Genomic DNA, 22,374 nt, shown 5'->3' on the forward strand with positions numbered 1-22,374 from the left:
GTTTCAAATCCTACCCTCAAAACAATGCTATAGGGCACTGCACACCAAAACAATGAGACACAAGAACAGTTTTTTCCCAAACGCCATCACTCTGCTAAACAAATAATTCCCTCAACACTGTCAAACTATTCACATTAGGCTGCATTACTATTATTAATAATCTTCTCATCGTTCCTGTCACCCATCTCCTCCCACTTATGACTGCATGACTGTAATTTTGTTCCTTGTATGTTTACAATTTATATTGATATTGAATGTTTCCTAGTATGGTTTGATTGCTTATTGTACTCTATGACTATCACTAAGTCATAGATTATGATTCTTGATGAGTGTATTTTATTTTTCTTTATGTACACTGAGAGCATATGCATCAAAGACAAATTCCTTGTGTGTCCAATCACGCTTGGCCAATAAAGAATTCTATTCTATTCTGTTCTGTTCTGTTCTGTTCTGTTCTGTTCTGTTCTGTTCTATTCTATTCTATTCCATTCTATTCTAAAAGCAATAACTATCCCTTCTCTGCTCTAACTGGGACCTACTCTTTTATATTAAGGCTTGTATCACTCCCTGCAAGTTTTTGTTGTATTTATCACTGTTCATCAGTTGTCTACTTGTATGTCATGGGATGCAACTTATTTCAGTGACACACCTGAGGGCAGGTTGGAAATGGCTGTATAGGTTCCAACCTTGGCAGTTTTAAGCTTCCAAGGGGTAATACACTCTGAAGACAGTATTAAGTACTCTGGAGGAAAAGATCCCTGCTCCCACACTTAGTCAAAAGTTGTTGTGAAATTTCTGTGCAATGTCATTGTGAAAGCATTGATTTATCTATGGACACCATGATGAAAACGTCAGCTAGGCAGATTGAAGAGGAAAATGAGGTGGAGAGAGAGGCAATAGGAGAAGAGAAAAGATTCACTTATGAAGCCGAATGATGTGGAAGTCCTATTTTGGATTTTATTTTGATACGGTGGTTTTTTGCTTTAATTTTAATGAAAATGTAAAACGTGTAGCACATTCACATGGATTCCAAATATGTATTTTTGTTTTTATTCTTTTGTTCCCTACCTCATAATTCCTAACTCATTTTGCTACATGCATTGATACAATTGGGTGATTCTGAAGGAAACAATGTAGCTTTGGAATGGAGAGGAAAATAGAATAACATAGTAGAGTAGAAGTCAATCATGTATCCATAGAAAAAACTGAAATATAGCCTCCTGCTGCCTTCTGGCCCAGATTTATCTACAGATATTTTAACTACACCAGCCTTCCTAAATTGGTGTAATGGCTAGGAATTCTGGGAGTTGAAGTCCTAACATATCTTAACAGAATAACAGAGTTGGATGGGACTTTGGAGGTCTTCTAGTCTAATCCCCTGCTCAAGCAGGAAACCCTATACCATTTCAAACAAATGGTTGTCCAATCTCTTCTTAAAAACGTCTAGTGTTGGAGCACTCACAACACTGAAGGTTTTTAAGAAGAGATTGGACAACCATTTGTCTGAAATGTTATAGGGTTTCCTTCTCTTGAGGATGTCAGGTTGGAGAAGGCTCAGTGAAATAGTTGGTCCTTATAGTCTACTTGGATGCAGGATTTTCTAATTAATTGCTGTTAATATTTCAGATAAAGTAAACATCTTTGAAAGGACTGCTAATCACTGATCACATACATTTGTAAGATTTACCCAAGACTTGCCTAAGATTTCTGAATGAGACTTCTGCTTTCTGAAAGCACTTTCCAAATCTGGAGTTTACATATTTGTGTTTGGCCCTTTCAGTGCTGAGACAACCTGACCATTATTATCCATATCACAAATAATATTATAGTCACACAATGGACCACAATCGTAGGTTGTATATGAGGCTGCCTTTGGAGACAACATAGATATTTCAGCTGATTCAGAGAATGGAAGTTAGATAATTGCCTTTGTTGGCTAATTAATCCTAAAGACAAAATGCTGATTTTAACCTTCAAAACAGATTTCCTTTGCAAAGGTGCAAAATTAGGACTGGTAATTCAGCATTTACAGAGAGCTTTTTCCCACCCTGGAGTGCACTGCCTATAAACCCCATTGCCTGATTTTTGCTGCAATACCAAGAATCTACTTGGTTGTATTCTTATAGCTGTGATGTCTAGAAAATGCACTTTTTAACTTTTAATTATTGGGGAAAGCAAGGAAAAAGACTGAAGCAGGAAAATCTCATATTATCCTCCTCTCTTGAAAAGTCATGGCAAGCAGCAGCCACAGCAATAAGATGGCTGGTAATTAAAGCACCTTTGCTTCTCTGTAGAGAAGTTTGAAGGTGTTATTTTCCAGTCCATCGAAGCACAGAAAATCCATCTGGGGCAGACAGAGCCAATGCTTAGGAAAGGAAACTCTTGAGAGCTGGGGCAGGATTGGTTGGAATAAAGATATTTCCTTACTAATAAGGATCCCTTAGAAAATCACAACTCTAGTTTGCAGAGGAAAAGTATCATTGCATGTGGGGGAAACTTAATTTAGATGCAGAGGCACAAAAATAAATAGAGAAAAATGGGTTGCATGCTATAATCTTATATATGCATACTCAGATTTAAAGCTCATTGAGTCCAACAGGATTTATTCATATGTAAGTGTAAGTAAAATAACAGCCTAAGCTATATCTTGTGTCTTTAGAAAGCAATAGAAATGACTAAGGGAGAAATAACAATGCATTGCAGGGAATGTCTGTGAAGTTATTGTTTCTAATCCTAGACATACGCACATACTTAACACTACATGATTTGCATATTGATATTAATTTATGTTTATATTCAATTCTCAATCTGACAGTATTCCAGAAATTGCTGTTAGAAACTGAACACGGGAATGCACAAAACAAAAAATATTTTGTTTGAATCTCAGAACAAATATATTAGAAGTTCTGCTGAATCATTCTGGATGGGCACAGCTCAGCAGAAACAGAAGTCAGAATTGTTGTTACCGTTTGAAGTTTTTGTCTATGTTTTTGGATTTTCTCACTCTTCCCCACCAAAACTAATACTCAGAACTGTAGGTTAGTTTGTAGCAACCACAACACAACCTACCAATGTGTACCATACAGGTAGTCCTTGACTTACATCCATCCATTTAGTGACCATTTGAAATTAAAACAGCACTGAAAAAAGTGACTTATCACTGTTTTTCACACTTATAACCATTGCAGTATCTCCATGGTTATATGATCAAAATTCAGATGCTTGGCAACAGGCATGTATTTATCATAGTTTCAGTATCCCAGGTTCATGTGATCAGCTTTTGTGCCCTTCTGGCAACCAAAATCAATGGGAAGCCAGATTCACTTAGCAACTATGTTGCTAACTTAATAACTGCAGGGATTCACTTAATAACTGTGGCAAGAAAGATCATAAAGTGGAGCAAAATTCGCTTAACAATTATCTTGCTTAGCAACATAAATTTTGGCCCTAATTGTCGTCATAAGTCAATGACTACCTGTATTCATACCAAACAGACATGTTTTGGTTCAGACAGAAACCAAGTAGCTCTTTGGTGTACAAACCATTTTGTGTATCTGTAGTTCTGAGTTATGATTTGGCTGCAGATAGCCTTAAAAACTGCTGTCTTTCGAGTGACCCTTTTTACACTAGCAGAAAGGAAAAAAGGATTCTAGTTTGCATACAATTTGCATACGCAAACATGGAAGCAAATTTATTAATAAATTTATTATAATTTAATAGAAAGACAATAGCAATAGCATTTAGGCTTATATACCACTTTACAGCCCTCTCTAAGCAGTTTGTAGAGTCAGCATATTGCCCCAACAATCTGGGTCTTGATTTTACCAATCTTGGAAGGATGGAAGGCTGAGTCAACCTTGAACTGGTCAGGATCAGACTCCAGATTATGGGGCAGAGTTAGCCCATAATACTGCATTTTAACCACTGTGCCACCACCACTCCAAGATATATTACTATAGAAGACAAGTCTAAACAAACTACTAATATGCATGTTCAATCAACTATCCAGAAGCTAAGTGTCAATTGACACTTTGGTCACTTTCTCCCTCTGTCACACTTTTTGATTCTAAAATAAAATTCAGACTAGGTAACCCTTCAGAAGATGCTGTCCCACAAACATTTATCCCCTAGGCCTAGTGGTATATGTTTATCCCATTAATTATTGCCTTATCCAAAGGAATCTTGCCTTAACATGTTTAAAGCAAGTTTTCTCCACAATTTTGCATTTCTACTTTGCCATTATTCTGAAAGCAGCCAAATGCTGTTCGTTTTCCATTTTTTCTGAACTTCTCTTTTGAAATTCGTTTAGCCAACACACAATGCCCTTTCTACCTGGTGCTGCTCCTACTTCCTTACATGTAAATATACTTTTCACTCACTTCAAAGAGGACTTCTTTTTAAATTTGTTTCTTATAGACTGGTTAATTTTAAATCCCCTCATTCATTCATTCATTCATTCATTCATTCTTACTATTTATGACATTCATATTCCAAATGTTTGAGCTAAACATAATCATACAGGCTTCTGATTTTATTGTGCTGTTTAATATGTGTGCATGTACATAAACACACACATACAAATAACATAGGGTATATGTGCAGGTTTTATTATAGTGCATTTCTGCATATCAAGAGTTATTACCTTATTTGATATTCCTAAATATAAAACAAAACAGGAAGAACGAAAAGCTGATTGAACTGTAAAACCTTGAAGTTTTAATAATTCTCAAAATCAAGAAAGATGGGGTATGAGGAAATATATAACACCAATAGATAATTCCCAGTCTCTTTTTTATTTTTGTTTTCATCCCTCTTTTAACAGTTCTCTCCAGGACTGTTCAGAAAGAAAAACATTTCTCCTCACTGTTAAGCTAAAGTATTGTCCACCCAACTTTGAGCTGGCACAACACTCTTGATAGTCCTTATCCTGCCTCCTTTGGGTCTATTACAAATCATTATGGGATGTTTAATGAATATGCAACTCGTGAAAGGCAGGTGATTGATTTTATCACTGATTTTGCTGCTGTTCCCTTTCAGCATGTTACAATCAGTGGAGAAAACATCCACCAATCAGCACACATCAATGAGTAGGGTCTAAGTTCAGGACCTTCCCTGTCATTTCTAGGTTGATTTTGTTTGCTAAAAGCTTAAGACCATTTGGGCATCTTCTAAGTTAAAATGATATAAAATAAGGGTGGGGGGAGAAGACTCCAGAGTGGAACTAGGAAGGAAGCAGACTCCATCATGATTGTGCTTCTAGCTTTCAGGGTCCTATAGAGTAGGCAGTCTGAGAAATGCTAGCTGCCAACAGCCAGCATTTTTTTATACTTTAGGGAAGCAGGAGTGAAATTGATAGAGAAAGATCCAAGCCAAGTTGCAAATAAGCCATACCCTCTTCTTGCCCATGTGAAATAGTGCAGTTCTGCCCTCCTTCCTTTTGTTGGAAGCCTGAAGAAAAGCTAGCATAAAAACAACATAGACACAAAAGGAATTCAAGTGACCTACTGCTAACAGGGAGGGCAAAGCATGGGAAAGAAATGCCTGGGGTGGAGGCTGCATGGTTACCAGTGTAGAAGGGCAGCCAGTGGCTCTCAAGACAGACTTCTGATTCCACCAACTAACTGGTCTCCTGAGTTCACTTCCAAGGTAAAAGCTGGTAAAATATATAATATTTTGTTGTATATACATCTTGTAGGGCAGTATGGGGTGGGGGGGGAAGGGGTAGGGGACACTGACTTGGTATATTTAAGTTAATTTAAGTGGTCACCCTCATGGCAACCTTATGAGTAGAGGAAGGAACTGGTATTATCAGGACAAGTGTAAACGGGAACAATGAAATTTCCTGAAGTTGTTCACAAGATCCTTGGGAGACTAAACTTAGTAATAACATTTAAAACAATATTTTAGTTCTTTTAGATGAGGGCTGGTTTAGCTATTTGGATAAAGTGTGTGTGGGGGGGGGGCGGCGGACTTCAATGGCTTCATTCAAATTTTTCTTCTTTGCCTCAAGCACCAGGTTACTTCTCCCTTGCAATCGTAGATTGTTCTCTTCCCCCTCCCTGAAGGGGGTGGAAGAAAATTGAGTAAGGAGGGGAAAAGGAAAAGGGAAAACAAATCAATGAAGGCATCTTACTAAGATGTATCCAGTAAAGAACGTGCTGGCTCTCTCTTCTCTCACTTCTCTGCCTGCCTCTTGGTTCACTCGGTTTGTCTTTCCTCTTTTCTTTAATTTTTCTTTTATTCTAACCTTCACCCAGCCCACATTTCCATATCAAACCTGGGATCATACCTGCAGCAGTTATAAAAAGGCCATCAAAGAGCAGCAGTCTTAAGGGCGATACTCCAGCCAACGAGGGGACGGCGTTGTTTTTCCTTTTCTTTTTCACGGACGGAACACACACACACACACACACACACACACACACACACACACACACACGGCACAAGAACACCCCTCCACCTCCTCTTCCCCAGCCGGGAGATCTTTCTTTCTCCTTTCCTGAAGTTTACCCTCTCTGCCCTCCCCACCCGCCGCTTTTCTTCTCCTGCCAGCTTGCCCCGGCCATCCGTCACCATTTCCACCACGGGGAGGCAACGCGCCCAGCCCCTTCAGCGGCTGAGCATTGGCCGGAAAACTTTGGTCGCCGGGGCCATCGGCGTGGTGATGATCTTGATCCTGGTGATCCTCATTCCGGTGCTGGTGAGTTCCGTGGGCATCGACGGACACTACGAGATGCTGGGCACCTGCCGCATGGTCTGCGACCCCTACCTGGGCAAGACCAGCACCACGACCAGCGCCAGCAGCATCAAGAGCGAGGGCGCCGAAAGCCTCAGTAGCACCAGTAGCGACCACAGCGGACTGCCCCCGCCATCCACCCTCGTCCAGGGGCCCCAGGGCAAGCCGGGGCGACCGGGCAAGCCGGGCCCGCCGGGGCCCCCGGGAGAACCGGGTCCCCCGGGTCCCCGGGGTCCCCCAGGAGAGAGGGGAGATCCTGGGAAAACCGGTCCGCCTGGCTTGCCCGGGCCGGGGCTGAGCTCTGGGGCCATCAGTGCGGCCACCTACACCATGGTGCCCCGCGTGGCCTTCTACGCCGGCCTCAAGAACCCGCACGAGGGCTACGAGATACTCAAGTTCGACGACGTCGTAACCAACTTGGGAAACAACTATGACGCCGCCACGGGCAAGTTCACCTGCAACATCCCGGGCACCTATTTCTTCACCTACCACGTCCTGATGCGCGGCGGCGACGGGACCAGCATGTGGGCAGATCTATGCAAGAACGGGCAGGTAGGCGGGCGCCTCCGCTTGGCTCTCCTGGCCGGCCGGTGGGGGAGTCTTGGCTTCCTAGACGCAGTTGTCGGTCCCTCGGGATGGGAAAGGTGGGAGAGTGGACCTTCTGCCGAGCGGTTTTTAAAAGACCTGACGAGCCTTTCTATTTACTGGAGGTAAGGAGGGCTTCCCCGAACCATTTGGGGATCCTGGGATGCCGCCTCCCCAAAGTGCACAGTAACTTTAGTCCGCAGGTGTGCAGTTGGCGAAGGTGGCGCCTTGTCCCGCGAAAGCTGAACTGCGATACTCTCGCGGTCAGTACTAAAACCCTGCCGAACGGAGAGAGGCTACTTCTGCGCAAGTATATAGTGTATAAAATTCTGCGGGAGATAATTTGCAAAACACCTAGAGACGCACCTCGCTGGGTAATTGCAAATATGTGGGGAGCATCCCTTCTTCTATAATAGCATAGCTGTCCAAGAGGTTGTGACAGGGAGTATCAGTGGCAGATATGCCGTGCATTTTCCCCCTTCCTCTGGAAACGATAGGAAGCTCGATTCAATAACCAAACCACAAAATATTTCGCTTATGGAAGGATAGAAGCTAAAGGATAGAAGAAGCTTGTAACTTTCTTAATAGAAACTTAGGTGCAAGACTCCTCAACCTTCTCTTTTATATCTCAGCACCCCACACAGAGACACAAATTCAGCAGTTCCGTCTTAATGCACCAAAAGACCGTTAAAATCCAATAAAGTAATGTTAATGTCTCCTGTCATTTATATTTCTGCTCTTTATTCTGCCCGTTGGGATGAGGGGAAAAAAAGATCAGTGGTAACTAACACTCCCCCCGCCATTCTAGTGCCCCCCCTCCCCAGCTCTTATCCACACCTCTCTAGTAAGCAACCTGACCTTATTTTACGGCATCATTTGATTCATGCATACTTTGTAGCAAACCTTACTGAATTCAATGGAGCTTACTCCCTAACACCCTTGGAATAAGGGAACCACTGGGCTTCAGTACTAGTCAAATACACTGAAATGGAAAAATCGCTTTAATTTGCTCATTTAAATGTCTCTTTTTCTGATTCTCAAAATGTGTTGCATTTCCGTTTTAATGCATATGCATGCACACACACACACACACACAGACACAGATATCTATGTTGCTTTTCTTTAAAATAAGTCCTGAATGGTGGGAAATAGCCTTTCAAAAAAGGAAATTAACTGCCTCTTCAATCACCCTGTCCAGGACCTCAAAAATCTTTTTTCTCACCAAATCATCCCTTTGTGATAGTACAAGTTAATATTGCCAGTGCCAGAGGGAGACTAACAATGAGTTCTTGATGCTTTCTAATTGAATTTCATAATTGAGTCCAGCCTCTGCAGAACAGCTTTTCATGTTGTATCCAACTAACATCTTTCTCTCTCTTTCTTTTTTAATGTTCCTCCTCTCCTTGGTAATCCTTCAGCACTGCTTAACATGTGTTTACACAGATATTAGCTTGCAAAGATATCACCTGTGTAGTTTTCATTAATTAATCAAACAGAAATCTCCACAGCTATAATGCTATCCTCACAATCACAAACTTGAGTTCAATTTCCAAATACTGTTAGGTTTGTTTCAATCCAAAGGTGTAAAAATCTTATGGCGCGAAAGAGAGGAATAAATCCTGCATCTAACATGAAGAAAAGCAAGCAACACTTGTATTTGTTCGTCTTTAGGGTACCAGAAGACTTGTTGTCATGACTTCAATCTCCTGCTCACCCATAAATATTTGTTGAAAAGGTGATTAAATTCACTTGTAACTGCTCTGATACCGTGTCCTACAAAGAAATCCAATCTTTAATCAATAGCTAAGCGGTTAGCATAAACTTAAATATGGAACAACACACACATATACATCCTTGTATGGCTATCTTTAAAAACTTTACTGCAAACTCATTAATTCTCAAAGGTCCAAGGGAAGAAATCTAAGACAGGAGACTATAAATTTTATTATTCCCAGATATGTTTATATTTTAAAAGATAATTTTCTGAAGGTAGAGCCCCAAGTGTAATATTCAGCACAGGGAGGCTCTTCCCTTAAAAAATCACTGCACGTTTCTCCTGCCAGTAGGCAATGCTTGCTGCTTAAGTCTTTCAAATTTTTAGTTATTATTTTTTTCTTGTTTTAACTGCCTGCTAGTGATTATAATATTTATATACTTTTTATGTTTTTAATTGTACACCAACCAGTGTCATGCTGTGAGTGAGATGGGCAGCTTCTGATTTTGATTAATAAAAGCATAAATAGAATTTTAAAAGGCAGATGAGGGGGAGATTCTTCAATTGTTTGGGTTTCCCCTAATGGCTTGACTTCCTCATCGTTTTCTTCTAACTGTGTGCTCTTTTGCTTTTTCATTTATTTATTTATTCAAATTAGTTATAGCCATCCAACTCAATGAACTCTGGATGCTTTCAAGCAAAGCTTGTGGGAGCTTCAAGTACAGCTCCTTCATCTCTGTTTTGATGGTTTATGAGTTCTTTGACTAGATCATTCTCTGCCTAAAAAGAACTCTGATTAAAATGCTTAACAAAATCTTTTAATTTAAAGAAAATGACACAAAGATTTCTCATTGCTTTATTTGACATACTGTAAGTCAGCATCCCTACCCCTACAATATTAACTATTGCAGCCTGTTTCTTCTTGTTGTTGTTGTTGTAGGGTTGTCTTAAATGCAACAGTGGCTCAAAATACTTGATGTGAAAGGCAAGGATGCCTTTCCCATATCACGTATAAAGCTTTACTGCTGTGACAGTTGAATTTAGTTGCATAACTGATGATAGGAAAATGTGCTCCCTGTTAGTTTGGTTGGTGCAGAATAAGTCATCCAACACATATGATTTAGTCCTCAAACATTTCACCACCATCTCCCAGTATCCTTTTCTTGAAGCAGCCGGCTCACTCTGTCTAATGTTTGAGCAGGTCTAACATTCCAGACTAGCGTAGCGTAGGCTCTTATAGAAGTAATAAATGGCTTCTCTGGGCATATTAGCGTGTGTAGTACTATATTGTCAGGCAAGTGTTTGCTTTCCTGGCAGGTTTCCTGATTTCTTAGATTGCCCAGAATTGTCACCAGTTCATTGAAGAATCTCTCTGCCCTGAACAGTTGCATGAGAAGCAGAAATTTGACAGGTGCCACCTTATCTGATATGGAAGTGTAGTAATGGAACAAAAAGGTATCTGCTGAATTTCTGCTTCTTATGCATGTCAGGACTCAGCTCCTCCAATAAATAGACATAGAAGTGAAAGGATTTGGGTGACTACTTTTACTTCTGTGTACACAATATTAATTATAATTGTCTTCATGATTTATCTTATGTCATGTAAATCCCATTTTGGCCACTTTTACAGTAGCCTACTGTACAAATTCTACAAAGATTGGAAGTGCCCATCAACCACAAGATTCAATTCACATCTCAATTTGGGAAACAATTTGCTCTGAACTGACTAGAAGACTATCAAAGTTGATTTTAGGACCTGAATCCAAATTTCAGTGAAGAAATCAAAATATTGGTGTTTGATAGATTTGAAATCAACAAATAACTTCTTCAAATTCGATGAAGTTTGAGGGAATGCTAGCCCTTTATGACAGTATGAAGCCTGCCAATTTTCAGACTAATAGATGAAAGGTATTTTTGTGTTTGGTATGTTTATGGATTGATTTTTTAAAAACCAAAAAAGTAGCTGCTGATAATGTTCTCTGTAGAATTGAATCAAATTTTCAGTAAGTGGCCTCTTCTGATGGAATAAGGTGTATCAAATTTGAAATGTCTAATCTAAAGGGTTTGTTTCATTTGCAGAAGAGAAGTCTTGAAGTCTTATTATTTAGGGGTTTCAAGAAAAGATTCCCCTAGTTGTTAAAAGAGATGGCCTCAGCACTAACATATTAGCAAAATATTGCAATTATTATTTAATTTTATGTGCAAGTAAAATCTTCTATTTTGTGTACTTGATGGGACAGGAAAGCTTCAGGAACTGCTCAGTTGGCATAAAAAAATCACAGTAGGAAGAAATGGATGTTGGCTATGGAAGATATCCACAGCTTAACGAAAAAGGCTTCAGCAGCCAACATTTTCAAAATCTATCTGCTTCATCCTTCTACATCCTGCAATTATGGTCAATTATTTTCTTATCTGTTGCTGAGAAGAAGAAAAAAGAATACTATCAGAGAGCATGGAACTCTTTATATGGAAGTTTGTCTGCCAATTAGTGTTCTTCTCTTTGAAGTACCTCTGACACGTTTCCAGGGGAATCCTGAGGATTCTGCAGAAAAATAATTAATAACGAGAAAAATAGATAAACAACTTTATCAAATTTCTCTTTGTTTGTGGGGTTGGCTTTTCCCAGTCTGGCTTATTTGCAGAAGTGTAATAATTATATAGTTTAGTTGTGGAAAAACAATGCCCTCGTCTATATTATTGTCCAGATTGCAGTTCCCAATCATCCCAAATACTCAGAATTCTGGGAGTTGAAGTTCACATAGTTTAAGATTGCCATGGTTAAGAAACAATAATCTAGGGATTGAAGTAGATGTTCTGGAAGGAAATTCCAAATATAATAGATAGATAAAGTGGCTATAGGAAGACTTTGGTTTTGAGTTTATATATATAAAAAAGACACATGCGCCTGCCTGCCCCCTACTCCCCCGTCCAAATAGTGTTCTTATTCATTGCTTTTAGCAGGTGTTTTATGTGCATAAAGTGAGCTTAGAACACCCTGAAACTCTAGAGCTAGATAAGTGAAGGCCAGTGAAGGTCAGCAAAATTATGAGAACTAAGAATAGAAAAATAAAAAAGGAAGTTCTTTGGTCACTATACTTAGCTTTTTAATCATATTTTGCTTCTGAGAAATACTGTATCTGTATTGCATTTCAATAAACATTGTTCTAAGACCAGTCTCCATATTTGCTACATCTGGATTTTTCTATACAACAACAATGTTCCCAAGGCTCACCCTGACATCCTTCAGAAATGCAAAGTCCAAGAAAAGAAATGGCATGTGATTTTTAAAGCTTTGATTGTCAGTTTTTAATGGGGATGCACTTGTCACACCTTGAATGTCACACCTGAATTTTCTTCAGTGTCACAGATAAGATGGAAAGAGGAGAGAGAAAAAGCAGAGTTGTTAAGTAAGAAAATATGATTCTCTAATTCATTTTGTAGGTCTGAAAAGTCTAAAAGGCCAGCAGGTGCTGTGACTTTAAATATTTAATAACTTCCCAATCAGCAAATATATTTTTCTCTTCCTTTTTCTCCTAGTTTCCCCTTGTCTGTTTCCATTTTTTGCAAAGCTCAACTCAGCAATGTACTGCAGAAGATAAAAAGTGAAGCATTGTTGTGTACAGAATGCGACCCTTTGCCATCTAAAATATTAACTTTCTCTCAATTCTCCATTTCTGAACCAAGAATAGCAAATGGCTCTTTGTTAACTGCTCCAAGTGTGATATATCACATATAAACCAAAATGGCTGTGGGCAAATCATGCCTCTTTCCCATCAATCCAAAATGTGAGGATGACAATATTAGCTGACTTCACAGAAGGTGTCAAGGTTTGATGGTGGGAAGGAGAGGAGAGACACTGATTACTGTGTTAAGTACTTTATAGCCTCAAGACCCAGTTCTGTCATGTCTAGGTATAAGTGCTCACAGAGGGTTCTCAGCTTTTGAACGCAGCTCTCCAGAGTTTCCTTTAAAAGCAGCTTGCTCTGTTGATATTAGCAGGTAACAATGCCAATCTCCGTATTTGAGAAATGAAACATTCACTGCAGCTTAAGACTCCTTGAAAATGTCAGTTTGGGGAAGGACACTTTGGAGTGTTGGAAGAAATGTCCATCTGGATTCAGTTTCAAGTGGGAAGAAAGACACTGGAAACATGGAGACTGCTTGGAAAGATGGTTCAGTGGTGGACAGGACCACATGGGATTTTGGGGGGTTCTGGGTAAAATGAGCACATGGAGTGGAGAGAGGAATATTTTTATACCTTCTCTTGGGCCCTGCCTTAGAGTTTCCTGTTCCTCTACAAGAAATGTATCCCATTGGCTGTCAGACTCCCAGGGAGCGGGGGTCTTAGTTAACTTAGTAGGCTGTCTATGTCCTAGGCCTGGTTGAATCTTACTAGGTGATGATGTAATGAAGGGGCTTTGTGCAATTCCTATCATGTCCTGAGGGCCATGTCTTTTGTGTTGTAGATAAACTGGCCCAGCCTTTTGTCTTGCAAATAACTGCCTCCCTGGGGGCAGGGAGCTGGGGCTGAGTTTCTGTCTTAAGATTTCTATTTCTCTTTTAGGGGAAATATTCTGCCTTTTTAATATTTCCTAGAAATATAAATATTTCATTTTTCTAGAAGAGGGGTGGGTGCTAACTTCCTACAGAAGCTCATGCTGCCTCCATGTTTTATCACTTTCCAAACTGTCCTCTTTAGGAGATTATATCTATCTCTTATGGTGCATAATGTAAGGTGGGTCATGATGTTTTTAGTCAATTAATGGTCTTATTCCAAACTTTATTCTTCTATTTGAGGATATAATCTGTTTTAAACCAACAATATGCATTAGCCCATAATATTTCTTTGCTTTTGATTTAGCATGTTGCGTGGATCCAGCTTTATGAAGGTTTATGAAGGATTCTTATATACAACCCAGACCACGGAGATATTCAGCAAACCACAATAAAATAAATGATGGCATAATTCAATGCATCAGGTCAAACTCAGGAATGTACCATAGATTTGTTTTATAAAATAATCCATAATATGCATAGATCATGCTAAACAAACAAACCACATTATTATTTAGTATGATGTGTGAACTTTATACTTGTTAACTGAGGCATAATTAAATCCCAATGTAGTGTTTTTGCTTGTGTTTAGTGTGTTGAGGGAAGGTAGACAATATGATTTCTAAGTCATGGGTTACCATTTAAAATGTTACTGCATGTGAATTTAGATAATTTATCCATTAGGGCAGGATTAAGAAAACTATGGCATCATATGTTAGATTTTTGTTACAACCATAGCTGTATTAAATATAAATACCCAGGTTTATTGTATTGTGCCAACAAGCCTTAAGATTGAAACACTTTTTTTTCCTGGTTTCCTGGAATGTTCACCTAATCCTGCCACTTTCCTTCATTTAAAAATTATCAGAATGTCAGGGACAATACAAGAGTAAAAGCCTTCCTTTTCCATCCATAAATATTACCTGTGAATTAGGGACGGTTACTGAGATTAGAGAAATTGGTGAAGATACCATTCAAAGAGAGGTCAGGAGATGCAAATAATGAAAGTAAATGGCTAAAACTGAGGCAGGAGTGGAGCAGAGAGATAAGTCCTTGTGGAAAAATTAGAATTTCTACTATGCATGTTTTTTTTTTATCATATAGGAGTCAAAAGCTGCACAGAGCTTAATATAACTGTTTCATCTCAAAACCCCACCCCTTCAAAACATCTGTTTTGCATATCAAAGGTCCCAGGGTTAATCCCCACCACTTACAGATTTTAGAATTAAGTGAAAAGTACAGCAATTTTTGAACAAACCACTGCCTTAAATTCTCTTCTTCCTTCCTCTATTCCACCCCCACTCCCCGCAAATTGTGCAAACCAAAAACCAAACAACATCCTGGATAATTGGAGTGCAGAAAAAAGCTGGCACAAGCCAGTGCAGCCTTGGTAATTTTGGACCTATGGTTTTGTGGTCAATTAGAGTAAAAACCTGAAGTCTCATGTTAACGAATGTAGCCAATTAAAGCTGCTTGGAATGATTCTCAGCCATAAGCCAGAGGTGCTAAAATCCCCACTTCTGCACAACTATTAATGGGATAGGCAGGGCTGAGTTTAATATGGGCCCGCAGCAAATGGGGAAGAGTGCTATGTTTATCCCATTTGCACAGGAAGAGCTCTTTGGTTCTTTCCCCATTCCAGTTTTTTTCAGCAAGACTTCCAAGAATGTTGCATTGCAGTATCCAAAATTAAGATACAAATTGTTATTGTTAGCACAGTATATAGAACTCTATGGTTAAAGAAAAAGATTTCCTTCATGAAGCCTATTTTCTAACAACATGACACTTCTCCCATTTGTAATATGTGTGGATGTATGTATGCATCCACAGCCAAACCCCCCCCCCCCGCCATAGCTTCTTCAACCTTATTTTTTTCCATTTTCTCCAGAAGAGACCTGATCACTTTTAATTCTTGGACTAAGTGCTTTTGAGTATGTGTAGAAAGTCTCTAACTGAAGAACTCACAATGTATTGAGTTTTAGAAGAATCATACTGCATAGTAGCTGTTACATTTCACAGGGAGTGTTTTCCTAGCAAAGTCAAGGAGTACTTTGTCTTGAAAATTAGTTATTTCAAAATAATACTGTACAGTGCCAGAGACAGAAAGTGAAGCCTAGCACATTCAGCTCAGTGCTTAAGAAGCATGTTCTGTGCCAGTTGGTACAATTAGGAATACAGATGGTCCTCAACTTATGACCACAATTGATCCCAAAATTTCTGTTGGTGAGGCAGTAACTTTTGCCTCATTTTACAGTTTTTCTTGCTACAGTTATTAAGTGAATCACTACAGTTGTTATGTTAATTACATGGTTGTTAAGCGAATCTGACTTTGCTTGTCACATGGTCGTAAAAGGTGATCACATGACCCCAGGACACTACAACCATCATAAATATGAGTCAGTTGCCAAGCAGCTGAATTTTGATCACATGACCATAGGGATGTTGCAATGGTCGTAAGTGTGGAAAATGGCTATAAGCCACTTTTTTCTGTGCCATTGTAACTTTGAACGGTCACTAAATGAACTGCTGTAAGTTGAGGTCTACCTGTAGTACAGGATTTTGGCCTCTCAAGGAGCTGTGCCTCAGAAAGAAGATTTTCAAACAGGCTGCTGTTGGTGAAAATCCTGAGAAATTCTCCACCCACCCATTTGATACTCCTCTTGGAACTCACCAGCAGCTAGATCTGAAGAATTGAAGGGCTTTGTAGCCCATATTTTTATTTGTTTAATTAATTGCATTTTTTTTTGCAATCGGTAACAATCTGGTGGACAGGTATTGGCTGGTAAGAATTCTCATATTGAATGTAGGGTTGTTGTTTTTTTAAAAAATATTTTGGTTTCCGCTCACGCTAATTCCTTCCTACCATGCAACTTCTACAGTATTTATTGAACAGTATACTCTTTACTTTATGTAGCATTTTTATTGTTAGTGAAAATAACTCCAGTTGATTCTCCAGTTGACCCTACTGATAAAAGTCTAAGAGCCATTCAACTCAAGTTATCTTCTCTTCAACTAGCCTATTGATCCCTCTCTGTCAGTTCCTCTTGTCCAAAAGGAACACACACACTGAAACATGATCTACCAACCAAGATCAGGACAAGGGGCATCTGTAGCAGAAAAAAATAGCCATAATAATCAGCAGAAGTTTCAGAAATAATAAAGGCTAAACAGTACAATTAGGAAAGAAAATACAGAATGAAGTCATGTTAAGAAAGCTTGATCAAAGCCACCCAGGAAGCAAAGTCACTGAGATTGTACCTAGTATTTTGTCCAAAGATTTTATGGAAAAACAGCAAATAATTCTATCAAACTCATGCAGTGTTCAATAGTTCTTCAGAATCAAGGATTACTCAGAGAAATTCCTGATATTTCTTCCTCCTCCTATTTTACCCTGAAGTCACTCAGTCTTCTCCTTTCAGTTCTTGGTTCTTTGTTTTAGTTGTGGTTATTCTACTGCTTGGGGATTGCATAGTATCTTCAGGAACAAGAATTTGAGCTTACACTACATGGTCAAAGTGGTTAAGTGGCACCAGGCTAGAAAGTGGGAGACCATGAGTTCTAGTTCTGCCTTAGCCATGGAAGCCAGCTACTCTCTCTCAATCCACTTTACAGGATTATTGTTGGGAGACAATAGAAGGAAGGTGTGTTGGATAGGTTCATCACCTAGAGTTATTTGTAAAAATAATAAAAGCAGGATGCAAATAAATAAATTGGTTGTCCCAAGTCTGATTCTGAGACCTGAAGGTCTTTCTTAAATTGAATGGATTCCTTCTCTATTGCATCCATCTCTTCTTCTGAGAATGATTGGTCTGAGGTAGTCATGATAGTCAGACTCTGAATGGCTTTTTCAGCTCTTTCTGCTTGGCATTCTTCCTCTATATTTCCATCCCACCCTGTAACCAGTGATACAGGGCAGTATTTCAACCACTATAGCCCTCCTTACAATGGAAATGTGATGGATATCTTACATTTCTGCCCAAGATTATAATTAAAGTAAAGAAGCCAGAAGGTCCTAATGGAGAAGAGAATGGCAACAACTACAACCCTACTTTGGCTGCTATATCAGAAATCATTCTTGCCTGAATAATAGAAGCACAAACTTGTTGTCTGAGCCTCAAATCAAATAGCTCTACTTACTTTTTAAAATACAAACCTAAACCTTTCATTCTTGAAAAGGAATGAAGTAGTTAATTTCTCAATTTTAGGAATTTATTTATACTTCTTGAAAGATGCCTTCTTCCCTGTTCTCTGTAACACACTCAGCAGGGTCTCCACCTCACACTCCAAGCTGAAGCAAGGTTGCCAAACAAATTCTCTTGTTATTTAAAGGTACCAAAAGCAAAGGCAAAACTAGTTCACTTCCGTTTGGAGCTCAGCATTTCTCATTTTGGCAAAGCCAGGCTGTGTCTTCCAAATCCAGAATTATCTGAAGGACAAGCCTTCCAAACATGGGGGTGAAACCACTACACATTCTCTCCATCCAGATCCTAATTTGGGGGCAGTTGTTCCTTCTTGTCCTTCCTTGACTGTTGTTGGTTTTGGCTTGTAAAAAAAACAGCAGGATATTATCTGATTAGTTGCTTGCAGAAGATTAGAAATGCCTCCTCCCCTGCAAAAGTGGCCTCTGGAATGGTGGAAGAGACTGCTAAGTGACTGCTTTTATAGAAAGCATGCTGGAGGTATAGTTTACAGAAATTCAGGGAGCAGCCTATCCTTTGTACCCAAAGTCCTCATCAAGCAATATTGTCATCAGACAATGCCAGATCTTCATGGATTTCATTGCTTACCTAAATCAGCCTTTTCAGCCTAGTCTCCAGATCTGTATTGATGATAAATGCAAGAGATTGAGAAAATCCAAGATTGTCAGGGGAGGACCTTCTGATTTGAGTGGACTGTCAGTCAAATTCAAAATGCAAACCATTCTTCATAAATGTGTTCAGTTTTCTCTCTTTTTTTAACACAATGCATAGGGTTCTTTTAGCGGTCCTTTGGGTCTGGTTAGAAAAATAAAATTTGAAATAACACATTGTAGGTTTTGCCAGGAGTGCCATAGGAAATGAGAAAGAAGCATGGGAAGGATAGTGCTATAATCAATTAAAAATACATCAGAGGGGAGAATTATGGTGTAATTATGGTCAATTTACTAATGCATTTGGCCTCTTTCCTTTAGTAGATCTTAAGATATGGGTTTTTATTTTTCACAACTGTTGCAATGATTATCTAGGTCAGCCTTACACAATTATGCTAGCTGGAGATGAAGAGTGTTGTAGTCAACATGCCTGGAAGGCATCAGGTTGAAAATGACTGATCTGGACAATACTTGGAGAAAAGCACTTAACCTTTCAGTTTCCTTATGAATTATTGGAAAGCAAAATATGCTAAATTAGGATGAGAAGGAACCTCCAAGGGAGGATGAGGGATTTGGTGAGTTGTAGCATCCGCTCACCTGCACTTCTAAACTGTCATTCACAGGGGCTCTCAGAAGAGCATCCTCTCATTTTTCATAATCAGTGGGCCCCGCTGCCCTTGCTCACCATGGATAAAAGATGCCAGATCGTTAGGATCGTAAATCAGCGGTGGCACTTCAGGAGCACCAGCGTCCCATGTAATTGCAATCTCTACTGGTGATCAGAGCTATTCTGGTCCCTGGAGAAAAATAACTCACCTCTCAGCTGCTGTTGTCCTTCTCATCCATTACACCAAAGGGTGAGAGCTACAAGCACCAGGAAGCCTCATTCAGGGAATCAGTTACATAATGCACAGAGAAAAGCAGACAGTGTGTGTGATTGTGAGATCTGAATCTGAATTATTCCTATACCACATGAATTATGTACAAAAACAACAACAGCATTCAAAGAGCTGTTTTTAAAAAGAATGGCATGAAGTTCTCTCTTTCCACCCTAGGAATTCAGGGTTCAGCAGCCAGTGGAGTTTCCCGAATATATGCAGAGATCTTTCCTTCCTTCTCTTCATATTGTCTAGCATGCTGTCCTAGTCATACTGCTCAGAAAGATACCCAGGTATAACAGTGCTGGCACGCCATCATCAGAAATTACAAAGGTTTGGAAACAATGGCGGCCTGGTGCCATAGCAACTGGGAAGCTTTTGAGGACATTCAATGTATTGGTTTACATAGTTTTACAATCACAAATGTCTTTAGGAAGGGGTGGATTTTTGGTGGGGGGGATAACAGATTTACACAAATCTGTGCAGAGAAAATACGTAAAACATAGGAATGGATAATTTATTTTTTATTTTTGGTAAAGATAGGAAGCAGAGTTTGGTCATGGAATAGACCTGGTAAAACCTGAATAGCAAAATGAGACATCCAGTTACTGATTATTTTGAAAGGAAAATGAACAAACATTGATTTGTTGATTGGCCAGCTTCAAGGAAAAAGAAGTGAGCATTGATTGGCTAAAGGTTTTCTATATGCAAGTCTACAGACATGACTATGACCATAGTGTTTTAATGTCAGAATAAATCTGCAAATAGTGTAGACTCCCTATCAATCTTGGTACAATAATTATTGATCTGGATTGAGGAAGAATGGGGGATAAAAAAGTTGGGTCTTGGAAGAATAATATTCAACAGATAAAAATTTGTGATGTGGATTATCAGTGTAAGGTTGTGTCATTTGAAAAAAAAAATCAGCAGAGGATGTTGTGCAGTCATACCAATTTATACCTAATTAAAAGAACTCCTTGATGGAAAGTTTTTGGCTGGAGGCTTTATAGCAGATAATGCTTTCCTTAAAAGGCATTTAGCTTGATTTGTTTGGTTAAGTCTTCTGGAGCAATCTGCCTCTCAGGCATATTTCTGAATTACTCATAGTGGATTCTGCATTACTCACAGATATTTTGAGGATCTATGTTTGGAGATGGAGCCTGTTCAGTGTTATGAGAAGAACCAGAAAGTAACATGGTCTCTTGCCAGATTAATAAAAGGTGTTTGAAAGAATAGAATAGAATAGGATAGGATAGGATAGGATAGGATAGGATAGGATAGGATAGGATAGGTTAGGATAGGATAGGATAGGATAGGATAGGATAGGATAGGATAGGATAGGATAGGATAGGACAGAACAGAACAGAACAGAACAGAACAGAATAGAATTCTTTATTGGCCAAGTGTGATTGGACACACAAGGAATTTGTCTTTGGTGCATAGGCTCTCAGTGTACATAAAAGAAAAGATACATTGATTAAGAATCATAAGGTACAACACTTAATGATAGTCATAGGGTACAAATAAGCAATCAAATCATACTAGGAAACAGTCAATATAAATCATAGGATACAGCAACAAGTTACAGTCATACAGTCATAAGCGGGAGGAGATGGGTGATAGGAACGATGAGAAGATTAATAGTAATAGTAATGCAGACTTAGTGTATAGCTTGACAGTGTTGAGGGAATTATTTGTTTAGCAGAGTGATGGTGTTCGGGAAAAAACTGTTCTTGTGTCTAGTTGTTCAGTTGTCAAGGATGCGAGACTGCCACTTTCACTATTGCAAAATAATTCCTTTTAAGGAAAAGCTATGGTACCAAATAAAACCAATAAACTGAATCACAAAAACTATCCAGATTGGTTAGATTTGTGCAATGCATTAAGTCACACACATAGAAAAAATAAAATCCAAATTAACAGTAATCATGCTTATCACATTGTACAAAGGAATCGTTAGGTCTCTTGCTGACCTCACTAAGCATTTGGGCGAACCCAGCCAGCAAGTATTTTTAGAAACAGGAGTCTTTTCAAATGAATAACAAATCATTGCACATTTATTGCACACATAGGATCTGTCTTTTGCAAAGACCGTGACATTACCACTTTTTGTTCACAAAAACTTGCCTTGAAAGAAGAACTACTCTAGGTGGGCTGTATAAATCTGGATGACTATAAGCAGAAAGAATTAAGAGCTTTCTCTATGTCTTCATAGACATTTATTAGTTGTGCACATTTTTGCAGCCTCCCAGATGTGGCATGAATAGCTAAAACACATGTGAGTGTGAAAAACAGTGTATTACATTGCAAGCTGGACATTTAATTCATCTCATAGCTTCTCTCTATAATATATACATAATCTTTGAAGACTGTAAAGAGGGTGAGAGAGAGGAGATGATATCACCAATATTTAATATTAGGGCTTCTCTCAAAATATATGTTAAACTTCCCAGAGTCAGTATACATCATTTTCATTACACCAATTATTGCAGTAAATAAAGGAGGGAGGGTGGGAACCAGTTATGTGCCCCCAAATGTCAGTACCTCTGTTGCAAGAAATCTATTCCTTGGCTAGCTGCTAAGATGAAATGTGAGGATTTTAAAGAAGACAAATCTCTATTTTAAGATGCCATGAAATGGAAAGATTCATAGTTTCGCGTCCGGTTTAAAAAAATAAGAAGTCTAAGAAGCAAAAGCAAGGGGTATGAAATTAACAATTAGTATCTTATATTAGATGGAATGAATACTTGGTTGTATCATTTTCTAGCCTTTCAAAGATGCTCTTTTAATTATCATAATTATTTCTATATGTACAATAATGTATCAACTTCTTTTAGACTGTGTGTGATGCATATTATTATTCTGAGGATTAATAAGCATCCTGCCTAATGATAGGTAATTTATAGTTGAGATGTTCACTAACTTGGGATTTAAGAAAACTGGGAGTCAGTATACCCAAAACTATTGGGGGATTAATGTATGTGGGCCTGGGGAGCTCTTTGGAAAAATTCTGACTGAAAGAACAAAAGATACGACAATGAGCAACATTTGGGGAATG

General features: G+C 38.9%; 1 protein-coding gene and 2 long non-coding RNA genes across 3 annotated transcripts in view; 2 read left to right on the plus strand and 1 right to left on the minus strand.

Annotated features, from left to right (window-relative positions):
- Positions 1 to 6,578: 6,578 nt before the first annotated feature.
- The window catches only part of C1QL1 (complement C1q like 1), a 49,922-nt gene continuing 34,126 nt past the window's right edge, over positions 6,579 to 22,374 (plus strand). Inside the window, exon 1 of the mRNA XM_034416019.3 lies at positions 6,579 to 7,288. Coding sequence (XP_034271910.1) covers positions 6,665 to 7,288 — 624 coding nt within the window. The 5' untranslated portion in view covers positions 6,579 to 6,664. The remainder of the gene's footprint in view (positions 7,289 to 22,374) is intronic.
- LOC148114110 (uncharacterized) lies at positions 9,009 to 11,628 on the plus strand. Its single transcript, XR_015734334.1, has 2 exons — positions 9,009 to 9,056; positions 11,276 to 11,628. It is a non-coding gene; the product is annotated as an uncharacterized LOC148114110 (long non-coding RNA).
- LOC117664752 (uncharacterized) lies at positions 17,787 to 19,601 on the minus strand. Its single transcript, XR_004591159.2, has 3 exons — positions 19,255 to 19,601; positions 18,377 to 18,583; positions 17,787 to 18,131 (listed from the first exon to the last, which is right to left on the minus strand). It is a non-coding gene; the product is annotated as an uncharacterized LOC117664752 (long non-coding RNA).

The sequence above is a fragment of the Pantherophis guttatus genome, chromosome 4 (assembly GCF_059756535.1).
Source record: "Pantherophis guttatus breed Tessera chromosome 4, ASM5975653v1, whole genome shotgun sequence".
NCBI classification, from domain to species: domain Eukaryota; kingdom Metazoa; phylum Chordata; class Lepidosauria; order Squamata; family Colubridae; genus Pantherophis; species Pantherophis guttatus.